Source organism: Ochlerotatus camptorhynchus, unplaced genomic scaffold, assembly GCF_037179485.1.
Source record: "Ochlerotatus camptorhynchus isolate MF236.1 unplaced genomic scaffold, CSIRO-AGI_Acam_v1.1 ptg000277l, whole genome shotgun sequence".
In the NCBI taxonomy this organism is placed as follows: Eukaryota; Metazoa; Arthropoda; class Insecta; order Diptera; family Culicidae; genus Ochlerotatus; species Ochlerotatus camptorhynchus.
In genome coordinates this window covers 3,509,813-3,532,787 of record NW_027040766.1, presented here as the reverse complement: position 1 = coordinate 3,532,787, position 22,975 = coordinate 3,509,813, and the positions used below count along the sequence as shown (strand labels likewise).

The window sequence follows — 22,975 nt, the reverse complement described above, 5'->3', positions numbered from 1 at the left end:
GCAAAAACAAATACAGTTTACTACTTGCATTAAAATCTACTTTATTTATTTATTTATTTATTTTATTCTTATTTCATCTGACTTTTTTCAGTGTTAATGAAATCTAGGATGAGGAAAAGCCTCTTTGAGTAAACCATTCAGTTGGCTCAAAGAGGCATAAAAACGCCATGTCTTTTCATACATATAACAATAAACAAAATTACAAATAGTCAATACACAGAATACGTTGAATACAAATGAATACAAATGACAAACAAGTCAATAATCTAAAATAATTAAACACAACAATCTGCAAATGCGTCGCAGCTCACGCGTCGGAGGGTTGGAAACTCGGCGTAGTGTTGTAGAAAGATCATGTAATAAAAAAACAGCAGGTAATACACACTTTCGAAGTAGCAGTGATTGGACAGATACTCACCGCTGTGCATTGAGGCGGCGTTGAAAAGTGGCAACAGAAACATTGAAGTCAAATTGTCCACTAGAATCGTTAAACCGAGAAGACATTATCCTGATAGGATCGTGTTGACCATAACGGCTGTTCCGGGTAGCAAGGTGCAGGAAATTACGTTGCCTCAAAGGTCTTTGCGGCGCATATACGTGCAATTCAGCAAGAATATCTGGGGTATCGATTTCATTGGTCATTACCTTAGCGACGAAGATGGCTTGCAAATTGGATCTTTGCTTCTCCAGAGTATCGATGCCTAACAGCATACAACGATGTTCATATGGAGGAAGATTTGACGAATCACGCCAGGGTAAGTAGCGAAGAGCGAGGCGCACAAACTTTTTCTGCACCGCCTCGATACGGTCAATCCAGTTTCTGTTGTACGGGCACCATACCAGCACGGAAGATTCCAAAATAGATCGAACCAGTGCACAGAAAAGGGACTTCAGGCAGAGAGGATCACGAAATTCATCAGCAAGCTTAAACATGAAGTCGAGCTGTTTATTGGCTTTTGCAATCACGTCTCGTAATGCGGTCGGAAAGTGAGTTCGCGATCCAATATCACACCGAGATCCCTAACCTGATACAAGCGCTCGAGAGTTTGTCCACACATGCTGTAGTTGAAATTGATTGATTGTCGCTTCCTGCAGAATGATATTGTGTTGCATTTGGCTATGCATAAATCGAGTAGGTTTCGCTTGCTCCAGTCCTCGAACAAATCTAATAACCTCTGCAACTCCAGGCAATCCTCAGTGCACGTGATGATCATAAAGATCTGAACATCGTCGGTATAGAATATTCGCTGTCTACGTGGCAACACAAAGGCAATGTCATTTATGAATAATGAGAAAAGCAGCGGTCCAAGATTACTCCCTTGCGGTACGCCAGAAGGAATCATAAACGGCTCCGAATGTGACGAACCAATCCTTACTCTCACGGATCTTTCAGACAGATATGATCTAAAACAGCTAACAAGCGCGGAAGATACTCCCAGCTTCTCGAGTTTTTGCAACAGGATATCATGATTCACACGATCGAATGCAGCCTTGAAGTCCGTGTATACGGCGTCCACTTGTGAACCAGCGTCCACAGAGCGTATGCAGAGTGAGGTTAGTAGTAACAGATCGTTTCGGGTAGAATCCATGCTGGGCACATGAAATGTAGTTTTTGGTGGCCTCAAAGAGAGCGTTGTTTACAATTATTTCAAAAACCTTAGAGCAAGCGCTCAAGGACATTATTCCACGGTAGTTGACGACGTTACATTTGTCATCCTTTTTGTGAATCGGTGACAGAAACGAAGTTTTCCATCCAGCAGGAAATTTTTGCTGTTGGAACGAGAGATTGAACAGTTTTACTAACGGTGTCATCAGAGTACTCGAGCAGTTTTTCAACACAGATGAAGGAATCCCATCAGGACCGGGTGACACGGAATGTTTGAGCTTACGTAATGCATTTTCGACATGTTCCTCGCTAATCTGGAAAATTCCAAAGTCGATACTGTCTAGCGGCGTATCACGAACAGCAGCCTCTATCTGCGATGGCGTAGCAGGCGTATTTGAGAAGACATTCTTGAAGTGTTCAGCAAAGATCTCACATTTACTAGAGACTGAACTGTTTGGGATGTAGACGTAAATTTCTCTGCGTACGATCAACGTATCGAGCATACAATAGACGGTTATACCGTGTGTACTTGTTACTAGCCATTACAAAGCTATGTTTGGAGTGCTGCGAACGACTCCGACTATATGTTCGAAGTGCAGATCGCCTACGGCGCTTCAACTGGCGGAGGCTCCTGTTCGTCCAAGGAGGCTTCAGTGGAGGGCGCTGAAGAGGCAGGTGAGCTTCGATGACTTGACGTATCTCCGTGTTGAAAATACATACAATATCGTCCAGATCCTATTCAGAATCCAAAAATTGCCAACCGATTGATAATAGCGCATCATTCATCAAACTATCATCAGCCCGACGAAAATCGAATCGGCAGTCGTCTAGAGATGGTTCAAATGACACTGGTACCGAAATAGAAACGGTGACGTCAATAGTAGGATGTGGAGTATCGATTTCTACGAGCGATTCAGCCGCTTCGGATACGCAACAGCTTGATAACGCTGAGTCATTCACGAGTACTAAATCGAGATTTTACATATCTATAACAAGCTTACAGTCTATTCTATCTACTGCTTCAAAAAGAACTTTGTTCCGTCAACTGTGTGCAAATGAGCAGTTTGTGACCAAAACTGTGTATGCCAAGCATGCCCTCCATGCATCATACTTTATCTTTCAATAATTTCACATAGTCGTAATTGACGTAAAATGTATAGTTTGGTGCAATAAAACCACTAAAATAGTGCATGGGTTAAATAAAACAATAGTAATATTTTCAAAACTTGCAAAATCGGGTATTCATACTGTATTCATATTTTTTTTTTAGAAAATCAACTTTGTCCAAGACTAGAATCTTAGAGTAAACAGTCAGATTTTAGCGCCATCTATGTAGATAAGTTTCGATCTATCTGTTTATTCCAATAGATGGTTTAATTTTGCAGGAGACACCTAACGGAAATGCTTCGTTTTGGAGTAATAAATTGTGTCCCGCTGGATTGCTTTTCTGGCCCACTGTTTGGAGTGCTTTCATTGCTGTGCAGTGCTGGGAATGCCGTTCTGCTTAAGCGTATAATAACCTCAATCTCCAAAATTCCAAAGGAGCCCCAAACCAACCCCCCTTGACGGTACCAAATTCAGCTGACTTGAGGACAAGAAGAAAAAATGCAGGCAAACACCATGATCGTCGCCGCCTACTTCACACTCGTGTGCCGGCACTTCAAACCAACCGACTAATAACGATGGCAATAAATTCCTCCATCTTTAGACTCCGGCAACACGAGTCTTGGTTGGCCTTGTTTGTCTACCTTCGTTTGCTCGTTGGTTGGTTTTACATGTAGACCATAAATTAAAAGCTTGTTTCTCCTACCACTACCACTCTTGGGCGAAGGAGGAAAAAAAAAGGTGTGCTTTACGTAGACCACACTAGCCACACCATCCCATGCCCCGCTTCGAACCTTCAGACAGATTTTAAATGGTCTCCATCTTTTCCGAACCTTCTCATTTGCTCGGCTGCATTGCTTGTCTATACCTCTCCCTCTACATAGCTCTTAATCAACTCGTCGATTCAATTAATTATATTTCTTCTCTTTCTTACCCCGCACTCTGCATGAACCCCAACCAACCGCACCTCCACCTCCAAACCATCCTTTCCCCATATATTGCAGGTAGTGATAGCGACCCAGGTCGCGGTGGACGGCCCTCTGCTGGCAATCTCCGACAACATGTTCGTGCACAACAACAGCAAGCACGGTCGCCGGGCGAAACGGCTCGATCCCGAAGGTACGGGAGGTTCTCCGTTGGCCATTTCCGGCCATCCGCTGGCCCCGGACAGTACGTACGACGGTCGGTTTCAAAATTCTTCTTCTTCATCACCACAAATATTTCAAAAACAAAATATCGTGTGTGTTGTTAGACATAGTTCTTTCGTTTTTAGTTCGTTTAGTTAGTTTCATTGGATGATTTCAGTTTTGGTTTTCTATTATTGCAATTGGCCCAGAAACGAAGCCCGAAGGTTGCTTCCGGAAGTGGAAAGGATTCCCATTCCCATATTCTGATCTGACTGACAAAGAAGGAACTTTTCCGCATCGGAAGCAAACTGCCAAAGCTCTATCGTCGTTCGTACTGGGGAAAATTCCCAGCAGACACATGCACACACACACACATTCCGCCCACTGTCTTACGGTGAGAAACTATGGCAATCGGAGAAAGCGCGGAGCTCATTAAAAATGATTCAAATTGCACCGCTCGTTGGCCGCGCTGGCTGTGGTGCTTCCGTTCGTTAGTATGGTGAATGCACAAACAACCGTGTGGAAATTGCAATGGAGGATAAATCAAACGTTAAACAATATTTTCTCTGATTTACTTCGTTTCGGCAACGAAGTGGAAATTGAATTTATGATAGTCTTTGTTGAGAAATGAATCTGTTTCCAGTTGCATTACTGTAGAATTATTTGTCGCTCTCGCTCCACTTATTTGAATGTATTATTATCGGAAATGAATGATAGATTTCAGGAACTGCTTTATTCAGGTTGCCCGGTTTACCCAACATTAATTTTTTTATTAAACGTATGCTGTGATTCTGGTCCAAAGTCAATACATCAACTCTTGAAGAACATTTCAGTGATTCCTTTCAAATTGAGTTTGAAAAGTCTTTTTGAAAATTGTGTGCCACGTTCATAGTTAACTTCTCATGCCCACTGATGTAGACGGTCTAAAAAATAAATAAATGCGCTCAATTCTGTTTTTAATCCCACCATATTTTTTCACTGATTTTTTTAGATTTAAGAAACAAGTTGCATTAAATTTGGTGTTCCAATTTGAGATCAAAAATGGAGGCGAAAAATAATCGCGTAAATATAGAATTGAGTGTTCTTAGAAATAACAATTTTTAAACGTGACGGAATCCATCTTTGACACATGGGATGAGACATAAACAAACATGTTATGTAAAATGATATGCTCCGAGACTTGAAAGTTCTGTACTTGACGAAACGTACGTTTTGTTGAGCTAAATTTCGCGTCAGTTATGACTCAATTTTATGTTAAAATTGACGCTCTTATATGCCATTATTACAGAGCCTAAATTTACATGAATTTTTCTTAGTATGTAAAAGGGGACGTTTTTTTCAAATTTTGAAAAAAAAAATCCTAACTCTTGTATACTTCGGAAAATTGTCTATTGTTGATTAATCTTAATAATTCCCTTTTCACATATTTTAAACTTTTCTTAAGGATTTTTGTCAGATAATTCAAAATTATATTGAATGACCTAAAAATTCTTTTCATATATCTCCCAATTTATTATTGGGATTCTCTATTACCTTATACAGTGCCTTCCCATTTTTGGTAACATGACCTCATCAACTTCCCCCAAATTTGTTCTACTTCGTTCTGGACGTTTTACATGAATTACCAGGGATAGAGAAAGAACCCAAGTAACATTTTAAGTTTTATTAAATACTACAAAGCTACAATAAAACAACATTCATAAAACCCTGATCAAGGCTGTTTTTCCATTGATGCATCCACTAAAACCTCATTAAGACTAGAATCTGTCTATGGATTGCTCATTTCCGTTATTAAACTATCATAAATCAGAGTGGATGCCAAGTAGCTGCTGAATTGTTACTTGGGAATGGTCTAGTGAAATTAGAATTGAAAAAAGGCCATAGAAGTATTTTCTAGAAAGCAAAGAAGATAGAAATCGTGTGATTACAAAACCCGGAAGGTACTATCATCTATAGAAGAGTCTCGAAATTCTTTTTAGAAATCTCCTTGAATTTTTAATCGATCTTGAAAGATTTTGCTTGAGTTTCCCTCCATAATTTTCCTTCAAATATGTCCCTTTTTTGTATTCCGCTGTTCGGAACATATCACTACTGCGACCAGTAATTTGATCCATTGTAGTATATCCCGTGTCCTTAGTTTAGAGCATGTCGTATTAGTCCATCACTATTGAGAAATGATGGAGTGTTCGGTTTTGATACAGTTGCCATTCTTGCCTTCATCGCAAGGAATCGATTCTAATTGCAAGGTTCATGATTTGATGGGTCGATAGGTAGGTTCCAGGTGTGGGAGCTGCCTCCCTGGCGTCGGTAGCATTGATGCTCAGCACGGAAAACAAGATCGAAGGAAAACAAATCAAGGAAAGAAAAAAAAAGAGTGAGAACACCCTCCAAAGGCACGCCCCTTTAGCAGTCAAAATTAGATTCCTTAGCAACAAAATTAAGCAATGACACCGATAACGACCATGCATCAGAACCCTAGTCTTAACCACTTCAAACTAGGGAACAACGAATAGAAGATTAGGAATCACGTAGATGAAGACTAACTAACTCATTTTTTCCTTGTTTCAAGATCATCCTCGGTGTACAAATTCTTGTCACTGTTAACAAGGCCCGGAGGCAGTCCAGCTCCGGGCTGAAAACCTGCTTAATACAGAAAACTAAACTTAACAAGACAAGACATAAAAAGTAACAAGGATTAAGATGTGTTCCTTTGATTACTGAAAAATCCAGTTCTACTCGTTTGAAGTAGTCAGAACTAGGAATCGGTGGTCCTTGGTATAGACCATCACAAATGAGCCTTTAATCGAAGACAACATATCACATATGGTCATTTTTCTATACGTTGCTTCCACCTTTGCTCGAGCGCAGTGCTACTGTGCCTGTCGCTTGGATTCAGACAAAGTTGCCAGTCTTCTTGATATGTTGTCTTCGCTTTAATCTTAAAAAAGGCTTGATGATGCAGATTTAAAATTTAGCACGGTGAGGTATGGATTTGAAAATTTAAAATGCTTCCATTTCTCAATTAAAGCTTTTATTTTATTTTTTCAATGATTCTACACACGGGGGATAGAAACACAAGGGCTGGACGATTATATTAAATATTTAAAATTTAAAACAAAAATTATGTTTGTCCACATCGACTGATACTGAGTGGTTGCGGTACAAACACATATCGACGATAATAGACGATTGTTGTGTGGAACGCTTGCACAAAAAGACTAGGGTGGGAAACGGATTCGAAACTCAAATGTCATTTGCCAAATACATCCATAGACCATATAGGTCCACCGTTGTATTGGCAATTGGCAATGCACCCGTGTACTGAACACTCACACACACGTCTCTTACCGATGATATGTGCTAACCTCTCAGTATGTTCAAACTTTCTTATAGAAAATTATATTTATGAAAGTGTTTCAAATAGGTATATTTTGACATTTCCCCAACAGTAACACTCAATTTAATTAAAAGTAGAGGAAATGTCTCTAATGTTGGCCTATGGATCTAAGATTGGGCCCATCGCTAAAAGCCTGCTGTTCATCAATTTTATCTACTAATGGATATTTTTGGTTGCTATTGAAAATTTAGTCGATTGCTGAATTTATGTATGGGCCCAAATTAGGGACACTTAGGCCGACATTACCTGTGTTTTAAAACTTCTCTCCTATACCTTACAGTTCAAAATTTTGAAATCTGCATCATATAGCCTTTTCTCATGCAAGAAGGTCGGTTTAAAGGCGTATATCCTTCAGAATTACCTTAGAATCAGTCATTTCTTCGCGGTGGCGGCGTAGAAGCTGTTTTAGCCTAGGCGGTGGATGTGTCGTGGCGTGACGCCGTTGACTTTGGTCGGCGGCGGCGACGTGCATCGGCATATCATTTTGGTGGCCATAAAAATAGCGCATTTTCAACTTGAATTCAAGAAAGGTTACATAAATGAAACGCCATTTGAAATTTACTACCGACACACCATCGTATCCATAAATGCAAAATATCATGAAACTCACTCGACACTCGTCAACGCATCAACCGACTATCACTGACGGAACGTTTTGTCAAGCAGTGAGAGGTAGAGCCATGGCAAATAGCAATCACCAGTAATGGTCGCTGCTCACAGGCAAAACGTAACACTCGCTGCTGATGATGTAAAGCATAACGAAAACAGTGAAGAGTTCTGCAGTACGATGATGAGAAAAAGGGAAACGACAGGAGAAAATGAAAACAATGCCTACGCATTCCAAGTTCGTCTCGGCACGCGTGACTGTGTGAGTTACAAACAAAGCTGGCAAAATTAAACGGAAGCTGTTGGGCTCACGCACCAACACACTCACATAATCAAGCAAAGCAGCAACTGCTTCAAAACGAGCGCAAATGAGTGTCGTGATGGTCGGGAATGACTAGATCGGTGATGGATCAACACCGAAGACGACATTCACCAGTTGCTTTTTACTTCTTTCGTCAACTTGATGGATGGTCATGGAGAGTGCTTCTACAAGCACATTGATAGGAATGTACTAAGAGCAACCGTACCAATGAGTAAATAAGGCACATTTACCAACCTCTACCATAACGCTACTTGCGTACCGGAGGTTGCTATTCAGGTGGGGGAAATAGCAATCCGCACCTTGGTAAGCAGGGTGCCTTCCATTTATTTTGCCTAAAACAATGTTTTATTAAATTATAGAATAGTAAGATATTATAATGATATTTTGTATGTGTAAATAATAAGAAAAGATTGTAATGTTTGTGTTTGACGCATAAAACCTGCAAATTTAGCTTTGGCAGAGTCACAATGAGCGATTTTCTAATCGCCGCTTCGCGAAGAGTGAAGAGCGAAGAGTGGGTGAGATAAATCACAAAATCGCTTATTGCGACACTCGTGTAGCAAAATTGGCAGGTATTATGTGTCAAACACAAACTTCACAGTCTTTTCTTGTTGCTTACACAAACAAAATACTACTATAATATCTTATTATTCCATAATTTAATAAAACATTTTTTTTATCCAAAATGAATGGAAGGCTCACTGGTAAGTAGTGAGTTCATAAATTTAGCAACCCGGTAGCAACGCATCAGACGGTTGCTATTTTGAATAAACGTCAAAATTTTGTTTTGCCGGTGTGGAAAACGGTAACTTAAATTATGACTCTTATAGCAACGACCGGTGTGGAGAGGACTGATCAAGCCAAAATGGAAACGCTGTGCGTAAGTAAAATAGTGCCGCAAATGGCAACGACTGGTACGGTTGCTCTAAGCGTTACTACTATCAGCTGTTTAACGATCGTGATTGTGATAGGTCGCAACTCTGGTATCTTTTCGGAACATAATCGGAATTAAGTCTAAGATTGTTTGGATGAATGCTCGATCTTTGTGCAGCAATTCCATAGAAAAAAGTTAGAATGGATCTTAGAATTTCGTGACAATTGGTAATTTTGTTCCTTATCGAAAAATATTAGATTCGTATTTTTTTATATTTCGTCATTAGGGTGGCCCCTTGCGCGTTAGAGTGGTCCAAAAAAACAGCTTTTTTCATATTTTTCACGGACCGATTCTAAAAGTTTAAAAGGTCAAATGAAAGATTATTGTTATTGTTTTTAGGAAAAATATTAACATGGACTTTCTTCGTGGTTTTACATTACTCCACATTGATTATAATAGGTTTTCATGGTTTTCATAGTCTCGGGACCAAAGGAACTATTCCATGTTGTATTTTTTTTTTTTCTAGAAAATGTGGAATTTTTTACGCAAAAAATAAAAAATTAAGCAATGTACGATTTTTTCGTTTCCCAGCTCATTTTTTTTTAAATAAAAAGTTTTTAGTTTTTAATCGTAAATTAACGTGAGCCTTCTTATTAAAAACTTAATATTTTTAAAAATTGAAGATCAGAAACTTAAAAACATGCATTGCTAAGTTTTTGATATTTTGTTTAAAAAAGCCCAAATTTTTAAGAAAAAAAAAACATACAATAATGTTTATGGTCCCGAGACCATGAATACAGGGGTTTCCGGAAACGTGTTTGATAATTATTATTATGGTCCTAGGAACTTTTTGCACCAATGAAAAATATTGTTTTTGAATTCTTATGCATCTTAAAGTTTAATATGCTTGTTTTATTTTCCAATTCGGTGCAGTTTGCGAGAAATACTTAATATACAATTTAGAAGCTTATTAAAGCCTTTGCATCGTTGGCGTATTAAAAAAATATAACGGCGGCGTGTCAAAAATGTTCACACGTCAAAACCGTCGGTAGCGGCGGCGTATGGAAAAGTGTTGGCGGCGGCGCACAGGTCTACTCAGAATTATTATGGAAATCTCATCAGAATTCTTCTGATTTTTTTCGTGGAAGTCTGCTGAAAATTTCCTCATGAGCAAATCCTCGCCAAATAGCAAAATTAAGATAATTTTCATATTCAACCTTCTCCGAATTCGCATAATTGTTGGCTACAGGTTCTTAAATTAGTGTTGTGAATCGGACATTTTGACTCTTACCTCACTATTCAATATTTTTCAATCGAACTGTCGTCTGAAAAAGAGACAAAATTAATTACATTAAAAACCTTACAAAATTAATTACCTTGGATAACGTTAAGATGTTAAGTGAACTTTTCGTGCATGTTTCTTGATATTGATTTAAAATAAGGTTTAAGAAAACTATTTTTTCGGTCCAACGGACATATTTTGCATTTCATACTTAGTAAAACCTGGCCAAATTCAAGACCTCATAAAAATTCGAATACATAGTCTATTACATTTGGTACAGATATGAATAATCAGATTAAAATTAGACCTGTGCGCCGCCGCGCCACGCCTCCACCGCCGACAATTTTCATACGCCGCCGCCAATGAAATTGAGTCGGCTCGCCGCTGCAGTAAAATCTTTCACGCCGCCGAATAAATTTATGTCACGCCGATGAAAAATCCACAGCACCTTTTCGGTAAAATGCATCTTGAACGCGTTGAAATTAAAACTTGTGTGTGATGCAGCGATTGTCATTTAGTTTTTTGACGTTTGTTCGTACTTTATCGATCTAGAACTCAGGAATGAAACATTTGGATCGGATTTAAATAAAAGTGAATAAGTGACTATTATTAACAACACGTTGATATTTGACCTCTTACAGGTCCAAGTCCAAGCTTTAACAGCATGCTGTGGCTGTCAGTTGCGTCGAATTATTTCCTCTGAAACGGTAATACATCTTCTTCAAATACATAAACATAATATTATATGACATAATCAAATATGTATCAGAGTAATACAAGCATATCATTTCAAGAACAACATGTGAAAAGGGCATATAAGCTTTTTGTAAACATCTCTTCTTATGTCCTTTTTTTCTCGTCACCCATATTACACTAACGCAACCCATCAACATCACCGGGTAGGGGAAACTTTCCCTTTCCCAGTGATGTTATTGGTTTGCGTGGTCGACCCTTGGTTGGCGAGATAATGGCATACAAAGGTTTGTTTACAAAAAGCAAGTATGCTAATAACGTGTAATGCTCAATAAATGAAATAATTCCTAGGGCCCATTAAAATGTTACGTAAAGCATCAGATTGCTTTTAAATACTATCCAACCCTACATAAAGTACTTTTCTTATACTTTATAATAGGGTTGTAACAGTTTGCCTTACGACTCCACTCCCTGCAATCTTAAGCACTTGACATACTTTTCTAAACAAATTCCCCATGCTCATATTTGCGTTCAGGTTACTCAAATTCGCGAAAACGTAGCTCACTCATAGAATGAGAGAGGAAAACTTCTTGAATATGACGAAAACTGATTGTGGTTTTAGTCTGCCTACACTTCTAACCTATTCACATTTTTTTCCATGTTCGAGAAGTTTTCCCTGGGAAAGTATCGAAAAATTTACTCTGATGAGTGACCAACATTTTAGCGATTTTGAGTAATCTGAACTCAAATGTGAGTAACATTTTTTGTCCATGTGCGGTTGGTTTGGAAAGTATTTTTATCTAAATCATTAAAAATAAACTCAGTCCGACCCACGCCGCCACGCTGCCACCGCCGAAAGCAAACGGCGTGACGCCGCCACGCTGCCGCCGAACATATTTTGATCGGCGCACAGGTCTATTAAAAATAGGAACATATGAATACAAACAAGTTCCTCTACTTAATTTTAGATTTCTGGAGGGTTTTTCATGGAATTTATTGAATAAAAAAATGTTTCTCTAATACCAGTGAACCTCTCCGCCATGCATGTTATGGGATAAAACAATTCCCAAAGATGTTATTTTTTTCTAGTAGCTCCACCATTAATTTTAAATTAGGTCTCTGAAGCAAAGAAGAGAGTTAAATTTGCATTTTATGACGACGCAACAGGCAGTTGTGTTTTCCTTATCAGAAGACGGTACTTTCAATATTGAACAAAATGTTGGTTTATATGTCAACGAAGTGTAAGGATCATACGGAGTGATTTAAGCACCCCTTTGTTGGAGTACACAGATCAGCTATGGCAGATTATGCACGAGTACGGACTTCCGGATAAACTGACACTCTCGAGTCCCTTTGAATCTCGCAATGAGCAAGGTGATGGACTTTCGTGTCTGCTATTCAACATCGCGTTAGAAGGTGTGATCAGAAGAACTGGGATAGACACGAGTGGCACGATCTTCAGGGCCATCGTACTCAATACCGCCAGAGCCATTGTTCATAGCCGACTAACCTACGGAATTGAGCTCCTCTGTGCGTCCAGCGATTCGGTCGTCACCCGACTAACGCCGATATATAACCAGGCAACACGAATTGCGGGTGAACTTCTGCCCTCAACACCAACCGATACCGCCTGTATTGAAACCGCCTGTATTGAGTGCTCCCTTTCCGATATAACATTGCGGAAACAATCTGTACCAGAGCCGTGGGCCTCGACGAAAAATTAAGCGGAGACTGAGAATTCTATCTCCTCACAGAAGGGAAACGAATCCTCCAGGAGAGCGCTCACCAGGAGCTCCCCCTGGTGGCCCAGCTCCACTGGAACGGAGCCAGAGAGTGGGATTCTTCCCCCATCCGAGTGGACAAATCCATGGCCAAGCAGTTCCGAGCAGGAGACAACTCTACGGCAATGAGATCCTGCCTCACCGAATTACTACAAACACGGTACCTACCAAAACTATGAAATCCGTTTCAGAGACGGCTCCAAGGCAGGAGGCAGGGTCGGCTTTGGAGTAACTGATGGACAGACCTCACACTTCTGGAGACTCCCCGATCAATGCTCGGTCTCCTCGGCCGAGACTACAGCCCTTCATTACGCAGCTTCCCTACCATCCTCCTCTCCGCTATGTGTACCAACCGACTCTGCTAGCGCCTTCGCGGCACTGGAATCCGCCACCGCCCGCCACCCCTAGATTCAGGCCATACAAAACCACACCCCCTGGCACCAGTTTCATGTGGATACCGGAACACTGCGGAATTGCTGGAAACATAGAAGCAGACCACCTCGCAGCCATTGGACGAAATGACCGACTCGCCAACACTTCGGTTCCCAGACAGGACCTGAAAATTTGGGTCAAGTCAACCCTCAGGACGGCATGGGACCGCGAATGGTTCGCCAGGAGAGACCTCTTCATCCGGAAGACCAAAGGGGTAGCCCTTCCCTGGACGGATGTCCCAAGGTTTAACGGCCAGAGATTCCTGTCCCGGTTAAGAACCGGCCACACCCGCATCACCCACATCATGGGGAGCAGCAGCGGTGGAAACTTCCGCCAAAGATGCGACACCTGCAGAACAATAATGACGATCGAGCACATTCTAATAATCACTGCCTAATGCTAATAACTGCCCTTGCTTCCACGGACCATGAGAACTTTACGGGATCCCGGACCACATCCGAGACGCCCTTCAGAACGACCCGGTAGCAGAGGCACAACTGATATGTTTAACGAAGGAGGCCGGAATCTACAAGAGAGTTTAACCCATATATATTATTACAGTACGCCCGGCATTCCATGCCGGTAGCGGGTGCCAGGTCTCTCCAGGCTTCTACCGGTGGGGCTCCACTGGGGCCCTAAAAACAAAACAGAAAACACAAAAGATGACAGCAACATAGATCAGTAAGGCAAAATAAATTCCCCTCTGGAACCGCAACCACCATTCAACTCCTTAAAATAAAAACTCTGTACCTTCTCTCCCTTTGGGATACCCCCTTCTGGGGTTCCGGAGACGAACCAGCCCAGGGCTGAAAGTCTCTTTAATAAAGATATAAAAAAAACGATCTTCAGGAAGTCCATCCAGCTTCTTGGCTTCGCCGATGACATCGACATCATGGCACGGAACTTTGAGACGATGGTGGAAACGTACATCAGACTGAAGGCTGAAGCTAGGCAGATTGGACTTGCCATCAACGCATCGAAGACAAAATACATGAAAGGAAGAGGTTCTAGGGAAGACAATGTTAGCATCCCACCCCGAGTTCAGATTGACGGTGGTGAAATCGAGGTGGTCAATGAGCTTGTGTATAGAGGTGTATAGAGCTTTTTGACGTTTAATCGGCGCACACCACTGCACCATATAAATCGAACGAGTGCGCGCAAGAGGGAGATTAGTGGAAAAACAAACCGTCCATTCATCCATGTGTGCTAGATAGAGAAAGACGATTAAACGTCAAAAAGGGCTATTTGGGCTCACTGGTGACCGCCGAAAATCATACCAGCAGTGAAATTCAAATACGCATTATGGCAGGGAGTCGTGCCTACTTTGGACTCCGGAGGACGCTCAGGTCGAATAAAATCCTCTACGGCCACGAGACCTGGACTATACTCGTGGATGATTGGTGATTTGGTGATTTCGAACGGAAGGTGTTGCGTACCATCTACGGTGGAGTGCAGATCGATGACGGAACGCGAATGAACCACGAATTGCACCAGCTGCTTGGAGAACCATCCATTGTCCACATTGCAAAAATTCGCCCGACTACGGTGGGCTGGGTACGTCGTAAGAATGCCGCACGACGACCCAGTGAAAATGGTTCTCGAAAGCGGTCCAACAGGAACAAGAAGAAGAGGCAGACAGCGGGCAAGGTGGATCGACCAAGTAGAAGGCGACCTGCCGACCGTTCGCAGACTACGAGGCTGGCGAAGTGTGGCCATGGATCGAGTAGAGTGTAGACGATTTCTTCGGACAGCAGCGGACAACAAAGCCTTAGCCTGATTTGTAAGTAAGTTGTTGGAGGACAATCCTCAACGTCATCATTAGGTACTTTACAGCAGGTTCGTAGTATCATGAAAAATATATGTAGAATATGGTATCTGACCAATCACCGACTCAAGCGACTGAAGTCATCAAAACGAGCTGCCTTGAAGAAATTTTGTAAACTTCGAACGGATGCATCGAAAAGGAAGTGCAACCTCGTTAACAAACAGTATAAGCGGCTCAGGAAACAGCTTTATCAAGCCCATCAGCGCCATCTACAAGCTAAACTCAAAACTAATCCCAAGAGCTTCTGGAAACATGTGAACGATCAACGGAAGGAATCGGGCTTACCTTCTACCGTGTACAATACGGATCGAGAAGAGTCAGCTACGGAGGGAATCGCTGACCTGTTCATGTCACAATTCAGCAGTGTCTTCGTCAAAGAAAATTTACCTAACGAGCACATTAGACTGATGCAAATTTCGACATTTTCGCTCCACAGTACTCAAAAGGTTTCAAATCGGGCCCTGATTAGTCTCCCAAAATTTGAACTCATTTGAAAAGAAATTGACTTGGCACAAACCATTTGAAGCTTATATGGAAATTACTATGGGAAATCCAAACTTTTTGTTCATTGTCTTCTTACCCTTTTCCATATGGCACTGTTCAAAAATTCAAAAGCTATACTTATGGAAAATTTTCTCAGCTTCAACTTAGCAGAATATAGTTGTTGAGCCAAACGTCAAATAAAATAGTTATTAATTGTTTAAGAGATTGATAATCTTATTGTATGATCAAGCAGCTGTTTTGTCAGCAACACTGTATCTTGCAGTGTGACATAGTAGCCATGATTTTTGTGCTCTATTCCAAGCGCCAGAAACACCAATGTTGCCTGCTGAACAGTTGATTGAGCATAATCGTAAGACATTAGTGACTTGAATTATAGATAACTTTTGATGCTTACATTATATTGAAAAGTGGTTCAGGACAAAGTTGTAGCTGAGAAAATTCTCTACGAGCTCTGTTATCATTTTTTAAAGCAGAGCGATATGGTAAATTGTTAGATGGATATGAACAAAACATTTGGTTTTCCTATAGTAATTTTCATATAAACTTCAAATGGTTTGTGCCAAGTCAGTTTCTTTTCAAATGAGTTCAAATTTTGGAAGACTAATCAGGACCCGATTTGGAACCGTTTGAGCACTGTGAAGCAAAAATGTCAAAATTTGCATCAGTCTAGAGCACATCGTAGCCGCCGTAAGTGATGTTCCAGTACTTTCAGCTCTTGGGTCGCATCCGCCTATCTCGACCAATGATGTTCGTAGAGCAGGCCTTCGTTTGAAAAATTATTTCAGCACTGGCCCTGACGGAATCCCTTCCGCGGTTAATAAGAACTGCATTGGAGTGCTGGCCGCACCTTAAGTATCCATCTTCAACCTCTCTTTGGATTCTGGGATCTTTCCCGACTGCTTCTCCCTGTCTTCAAAAAAGGCAATGAGCAGTTGGTGTCCAACTACCGTGGTATCGCTGCTTTATGTGCAGTCTCAAAACTCTTTGACTATTTAAAGCACACATGCTCTAGTTACATCGTGACTGAACAACACGGATTTATGCCGAAGAGGTCAACCGCTACAAATCTCGTTCAATACACATCATCAATCATACGCGAGATAGAAAGAGGTCATCAAGTGGATGTTATCTACACCGATCTTTCTGCTGCTTTTGATAAAATCAATGACAAGATTGCAGTGGCCAATAGACTCCACAGTGCTTAACCGGTTTCAAATTGGGTCCTGCCAAAATTTGAACTACTTTAGTAAGAAACTGACTTGGCACAAACCATTTCAAGTTTATATGGGAATTACTATGGGAAAACTTATGTTTTTGTTCATATCCATCTAACAATTCACAACATCACTATGTTTTTAAAAATGATAATAATGATTGTAGCCAATTTTCTCAGCTACAACTTTGTTCAAAACTACTTTTCAATTAAATGTAAGGAACAAAAGTTATTAATGATTCAAGTCACTGACGTCCTATGATTATGTTCATTCAACTGTTCAGCAGGCAACTATGTCACACTGCAGAACAGCTGCTTGATCATGCCATAAGATTATCAATCTCTTAAACTTAAATCTCTTAATAATAATTTAATCTGACATTTGGCTGAAAACGATATTCCGTTAAGTTGTAGCTTAAAAAATTTCCCGTAAGAATAGTTATCGAAATTTTCGAAAAAGCAATATGGAAAATTGGTAGAAGACAATGAACAAAAAGTTTGCTTTTTCCATAGTAATTTCCATATAAACTTCGGATAGTTTGTGCCATGTCAGTTACTTACCAAATGAGTTTAAATTTTGGAAGGCTAATCAGGACCTGATTTGAAACCGTTTGAGCACTGTGGAGCGAAAATTTTAAAATTTTGCATCAGTTTAGTGACCAAACTAGAGTGACTTGGCTTTCACGGTTCCCTTCTTGATTGGCTTCGTTCATACCTCTACGGTCGACATATGTCAGTGATGATTGGAGATCATTTTTCTCAACCGTTCGTTGTTTCTTCTGGTGTATTTCAAGGCAGTCATCTGGGACCGTTCATATTTTTATTGTATTTGAATGACGTTCTCATTTCGATCAGTTGCCTGAAGCTGTCTTATGCTGACGATTTCAAACTATACTTTGTCATCAAAGATCGAAGTGATGCATTGTTTCTTCAGCAGCAGCAGCAAGACGTTTTTGCTGTTTGGTGTAACAAGAACAGGATGGTATTAAATGCTTCTAATTGTGTCATTATAACGTTTTCCAGGAAAAAAATCACCTATCTGTTATTCTTACAGACTTAGGCGTCCTACTTGATTCACAACTCACCTTCAAGGACCATGTGGCATATGTTTCCGCTAAGGCATCTTCTCAAGTTGGTTTCATTTTTCGTTTCGCCAAAGACTTTAGGGACATTTTCTGTTTAAAAACACTCTATTGTTCGCTAGTCCGCTCCACATTATAGTACTGTTCCGTAGTATAGGCTCCTTTTTACAGCAACGGGGTGAATCGTATTGAGGCCATTCAGCGAAGATTTGTACGTTTCGCCCTTCGTTGGCTACCCTGGAGTGATCCTTTCAATCTCCCTAGTTATGAAAGTAACTGTAATTTGATGTACCTACAAATCTCCGGCTATAATGAAGCCATATAGGGAAAATGGATGTAATGTCGGCCTAAATGCCCCTAATTAGGGCCCATACATAAATTCATTAGTGGACTAAATTTTCAATAGCGACCAAAAATGTCCATTAGTACCGTCCCAATGACGCGTTCATCTAGATAAAATGGATAAATAAAATATTTTTAGCGATGGGCCTCATGTTAGATCCATAGGCCAACATTAGATCCATTTCCCCTATTTGAATACCAAATTAAAGGTGAGAAAATTTTATTTCGATCAGGAATATGTACGCATAGATATTGGTAAATTTTCAACAATTCTTAAAAATAAGCTCGAAGCATCATAATCGCATTCGACATTAATTTGTAAATCATAATCCAAGAATTTGTTTCTTATTCGCTTTCAATCGCCTTTTATTCCCTCAAGAATCGAGAGCGCTAGGTGCAAGCCTTCCAATCATTAAGTCCACGGTCACATTTGACTCGTTCTACTAAAATTGTCGAACAAAGTATCCGACAAAATCCAATTTCAAGCATCTACTGAATCTGAATCAACGTACGGTCCCTGGCACTGCTGCCTAGGTTCACGGTCACACGCTCAGTTTGCGTCATTCTAACCGAGGAGGAGAAGCACGGCCAACGAGTTCGAATCGGGATGGCATGCGAGCCGCCCAATTAAATTTTCATCCCAGCTATGAAATATAGTGCATGAATGTATGCATAGAGTCACTTTCTAGCCACGACGACGTCCGGTTGGTCGGTTAGTTTCACCGGATTCACAAAGCTAGCCGCGTGCTAACCGACGACCGAAGGCGCCTGAGGACGACGGCGACGACGACCAGTCAGCAACAGTAGTGGTTAGTGGTTAGCAATCAACACGTGGTGGTTGAATTTTTAATTTGAATTGCGTTTTTTGTTACACTCGTTCCGTCGTTGTCGCAGTTGACAGAGAAATGACTTTAAAGCTAACCGCACGATCCGCTGGAATTAAGTCCTCGCTAATAGAGCCACAAATTGAGTGTACTGTGCAGCCAACCGAAATACGTGTGTGTGTATGTGTGTCTGCTGTGGTTGTAGCTATGATTCCTATAATCGGATTATGTCAACCATCTCGTCGAAAGCTGGGGCAACCGGAGAGAAAATAAATCCTTGTTCTTTTTTTCCTGTGCTTCCGATACACGGTTCGCTCTTGCAGGCATCTATCCGCCGCTACCAATGGCAACCCCCTGTATCAAGGCGATCAGCCCCAGCGAGGGTTGGACGACTGGCGGTGCGCAGGTAATCATCGTGGGCGATAACTTCTTCGACGGGCTACAGGTGGTTTTCGGCACCATGCTGGTGTGGAGTGAGGTAAGCCTTCGACCCAATCTCAGATTTGGTTCCGAACTTGAAGATGGTTCTTTTGTTCTAATTGACAGTTGATAACGTCGCATGCCATCCGGGTGCAGACGCCTCCCCGACACATACCAGGAGTGGTGGAAGTCACGCTGTCCTACAAGAGCAAACAATTCTGCAAGGGCTCACCCGGTCGATTTGTCTATGTCTGTAAGTTTTCCGTTGGATTGGATTGATGTCGTATTCGTGTAATTAAAATCTATTCTCATTCGTCGCCACAGCATTAAGTGAACCCACCATCGACTACGGTTTCCAACGGTTACAGAAGCTGATTCCACGGCATCCCGGCGATCCGGAGAAACTCCCCAAGGAGATAATTCTAAAGCGGGCAGCAGACCTCGCGGAAGCTCTCTACTCCATGCCCCGCTCCCCGAACGGTTCCTCCGGATTCAACTCCTATAGCGGACAGCTGGCAGTGAGCGTCCAAGATGGCACAGGCCAATGGGCGGAAGGTAACAACCAGTTTGACACATACCTCGCCAACACCTATTTCATCTTTCTTTTTTTTTTCATTTCTTCAGCTGACGAATACACTCGGGCACAGAGCAGCAGCGTGAGTCCCCGGGGAGGCTACTGTAGTAGTGCGTCGACACCGCATTCCTCCGGTGGGGGATCGTACGGAAGTAGCAACGGTTACGCAACCGCATCCAACATGAGCGGGCTAACTTCCTCACCCGCCAGTGTCTTCAACACGTCGTCAAGTAAGCGAACTTAGCCGTCGATTTGTTTGTTTATTTATTCGTAATCGACATTAACACATGCAATACTAACAACAACGATTGGACTAACACATGGTTCCATATTTCGAATTATGATCACGTGAGAAATAATCCGAACCTAAATCGCTACAGAACGATGCGCCGAATTAGCCCTTTTGTTTTGGATCCCAAAATTTAACACTGACTCAAACATAATCCACTCAATCTAGCAGGCTATGAGGCAATTCGTCAACTGACAGATTGAGGTTAGGATTCTGTTTGGGTCCTAAATTTTTCGCAAAAACAGAAAATCGATGAACACGCTGCCGTTAGTACTGCATGTGACCGTCGATTTGTGCGTCCTACCACCAACCTCTATGTCACTGTTTTTGTATCGATGTACCGTAATGATTGTTTGTTTTGGCTGTCTAAAACAACGAATCCCTTATTTCTCTACATCACTTCTTCAGTTACATCGTCGCCAAACCTGTGGCACTCGCAGCTCGTTCCATCCCACGGCTATTCAGCCACGGCCGGTACGCATCAGTTTTGGCACGCTTCGTCATCGTCTGTAGCGACGGCAGTCTAAGCTCAGTAAACCAAACTCCAATCGATCTTTGCTGTTAGTACCACTTGATTCTCGATCTGCACCTTCGAATAGACACTTACCAATTCTCTTCTCCACCCGATCAATCAACAGGAATCAACGGCTTGATGGCTGGTGGCAGTGGCTTTAGCCCCTACTCGATGACCACCTGTGGATCACAAGGTTACACCCCTAGCCCGCTGGCAGCGGCCACCACGACGTCCAAATAAAACGCAACTCCATAACGAATGATAATCTTCGTCCGTTGTTTGTTGAAAACTTTCCTCTGTAAATTACTCAACCCTCTTTCTGAGTTCACGTATCTATTTATTACCCATCCCTTCCCATTTTTTTCGGTTTAAAGTGCAATAATGAAGAAATACGGTGAATAAGCTGTAAAATTGTAAACTTTGTAAAAAGTCAGTTATTTAAACTAATATTAAAAAGCGCAAGATGCTTGATAGTTAAAATTTTGCGAACTCTGATGGAAAAAAATCAACGAAGTAATTTAAAAAATAGCAAAAATACATTCACATATCTTTGAAACGAACAAAAATCGAAAACATTTCACCCAAATCATATCTACATGTGTCAGTAAGAGATTAAACAAAGCATGCTACATAAATAGTTGTTACTCAATAAAAAAAAGCGAACATCAAAACATGCCAACATATTAAAGAGATTAAAAGGAACATCATTCTAAATAGAAAATCAGCTGCAACCAACGGACCCAGCCGACATGACGCTAAATTTGTATACGAAAAATGCCACCCCCTTATGCAAAATTTCAATATCCTTTCCACTGCTCGTTTTATTTTCCGTCCTTGAAGCTTTCAAGCTTGCCTCCAAGCTTACTGCAAAGTTTGCTATGGTAACGCTTCCATGGCTGCGTACTTGAGTTACTTGACATTTGCTTTTAGCAGTACACAACACATTGATCTCACACAAAAGCAATCACATGAGTAGGTACCTACTAATTAGTTTTGTTTTTTAATTATTTTAAAGTTTATACATTTTTATATATTCAACGAAGTAGATCACTCTTTAGTTTTATTCATGCGGAATATTCCATTGACATTCATATCCCCCAAACAGCGTCATCCAATCTGCAACTCTGCGTAGAAGTGAAGCAAGTAAACTTTTAACGGAAATCAATTATTGTTAAATAGGTTCAATTTTTGCAAAAAGGGTAACAAATCTTGAATAAAAAATAATGATCAAACAATAGAATCAGCATCAATGAAAAGGATCGAAAAGAGCTCTTCGGATAAGAAGTGATCTAAATAGGAAATTAATCAATTATGGATCAAAAAAGGCCAAAACGTCGATACTATCGGCGTAAGTTTCTTTCTCCGATTAAATATACCTAGAGAATGAGGAAAATAACCAGTGAACCAGTGGCAATTACAAGAAAATATGAGAACATAGTGAGGCAAAACAAAACTCAGATCAAATAAATATTGGTGTGAAAAGTATACGTCTTCAGTTGTTTTGAAACTTTCTGGCTATCCGAACCTTTTGCAATGCTTGTTAAATGTTAACGTGTTCTTTTACCGAATTTGTTTTTGGGTCTGTTTCAATATTGTGTCTGCCATTTTCTGACAAACGTCAGTTAGAAAACCTGGATCTGGCGAAGACAAATCGCAGTCACCTTCAAACTGCTGCGATGGATGCCAAATTGATAATCAAATAAAATCAATGCGTGACTCTCTCGCCTACCAAAAGGATAAACGTTCCTGAGACTACGTAGACAGGATTTTGGGATTCTTGACCCCCCCCCCCCCCTGCGTAGACAGGATTTTGGGATTCTTGATAACCCCCCCCCCCTCCCCTGCGTAGACAATTGTCCATACATTTTTTTTAAATTTGTATGTGCCGTGCATAATTGCCAACGCGACGCGACCAATTCAAGAGAATCTTATTATTTTTTATTAACGTCGCTTAAGAGTAGAATTTAATGAAGCCATAAGTGCTTTTTCGTTGCTTTTTGTCTCCAGGTTTAAAAGATCATCGGTAGTAGAAGCTTATTCTTGTGTAAAGGACACCACCGTGGTGTTTGAGTTTGAATAAAACCCAGGTCCTATTATATTATTATTATATATTCAATAATAAATGTTTATAACAGGACCAAAACACAACTGGAAAAAGCAACGT

At 40.9% G+C, this 22,975-nt stretch overlaps 1 protein-coding gene across 4 annotated transcripts in view; it reads left to right on the top strand.

The window, feature by feature from the left end:
* Positions 1 to 22,077, top strand: part of kn (knot) — a 206,918-nt gene extending 184,841 nt beyond the window's left edge. The window contains exons 8-14 of one of the 4 annotated variants that reach the window (XM_065227941.1): positions 3,715 to 3,829; positions 19,338 to 19,492; positions 19,561 to 19,687; positions 19,759 to 19,989; positions 20,059 to 20,238; positions 20,706 to 20,857; positions 20,936 to 21,022. In XM_065227941.1, coding sequence (XP_065084013.1) covers positions 3,715 to 3,829; positions 19,338 to 19,492; positions 19,561 to 19,687; positions 19,759 to 19,989; positions 20,059 to 20,238; positions 20,706 to 20,824 — 927 coding nt within the window. In that variant the 3' untranslated portion in view covers positions 20,825 to 20,857; positions 20,936 to 21,022. Of the gene's footprint in view, positions 1 to 3,714; positions 3,893 to 19,337; positions 19,493 to 19,560; positions 19,688 to 19,758; positions 19,990 to 20,058; positions 20,239 to 20,705; positions 20,858 to 20,935 lie in introns of all 4 variants that reach the window. The other 3 variants (XM_065227939.1, XM_065227942.1, XM_065227940.1) reach the window with 3 other exon arrangements.
* Positions 22,078 to 22,975: the final 898 nt, after the last annotated feature.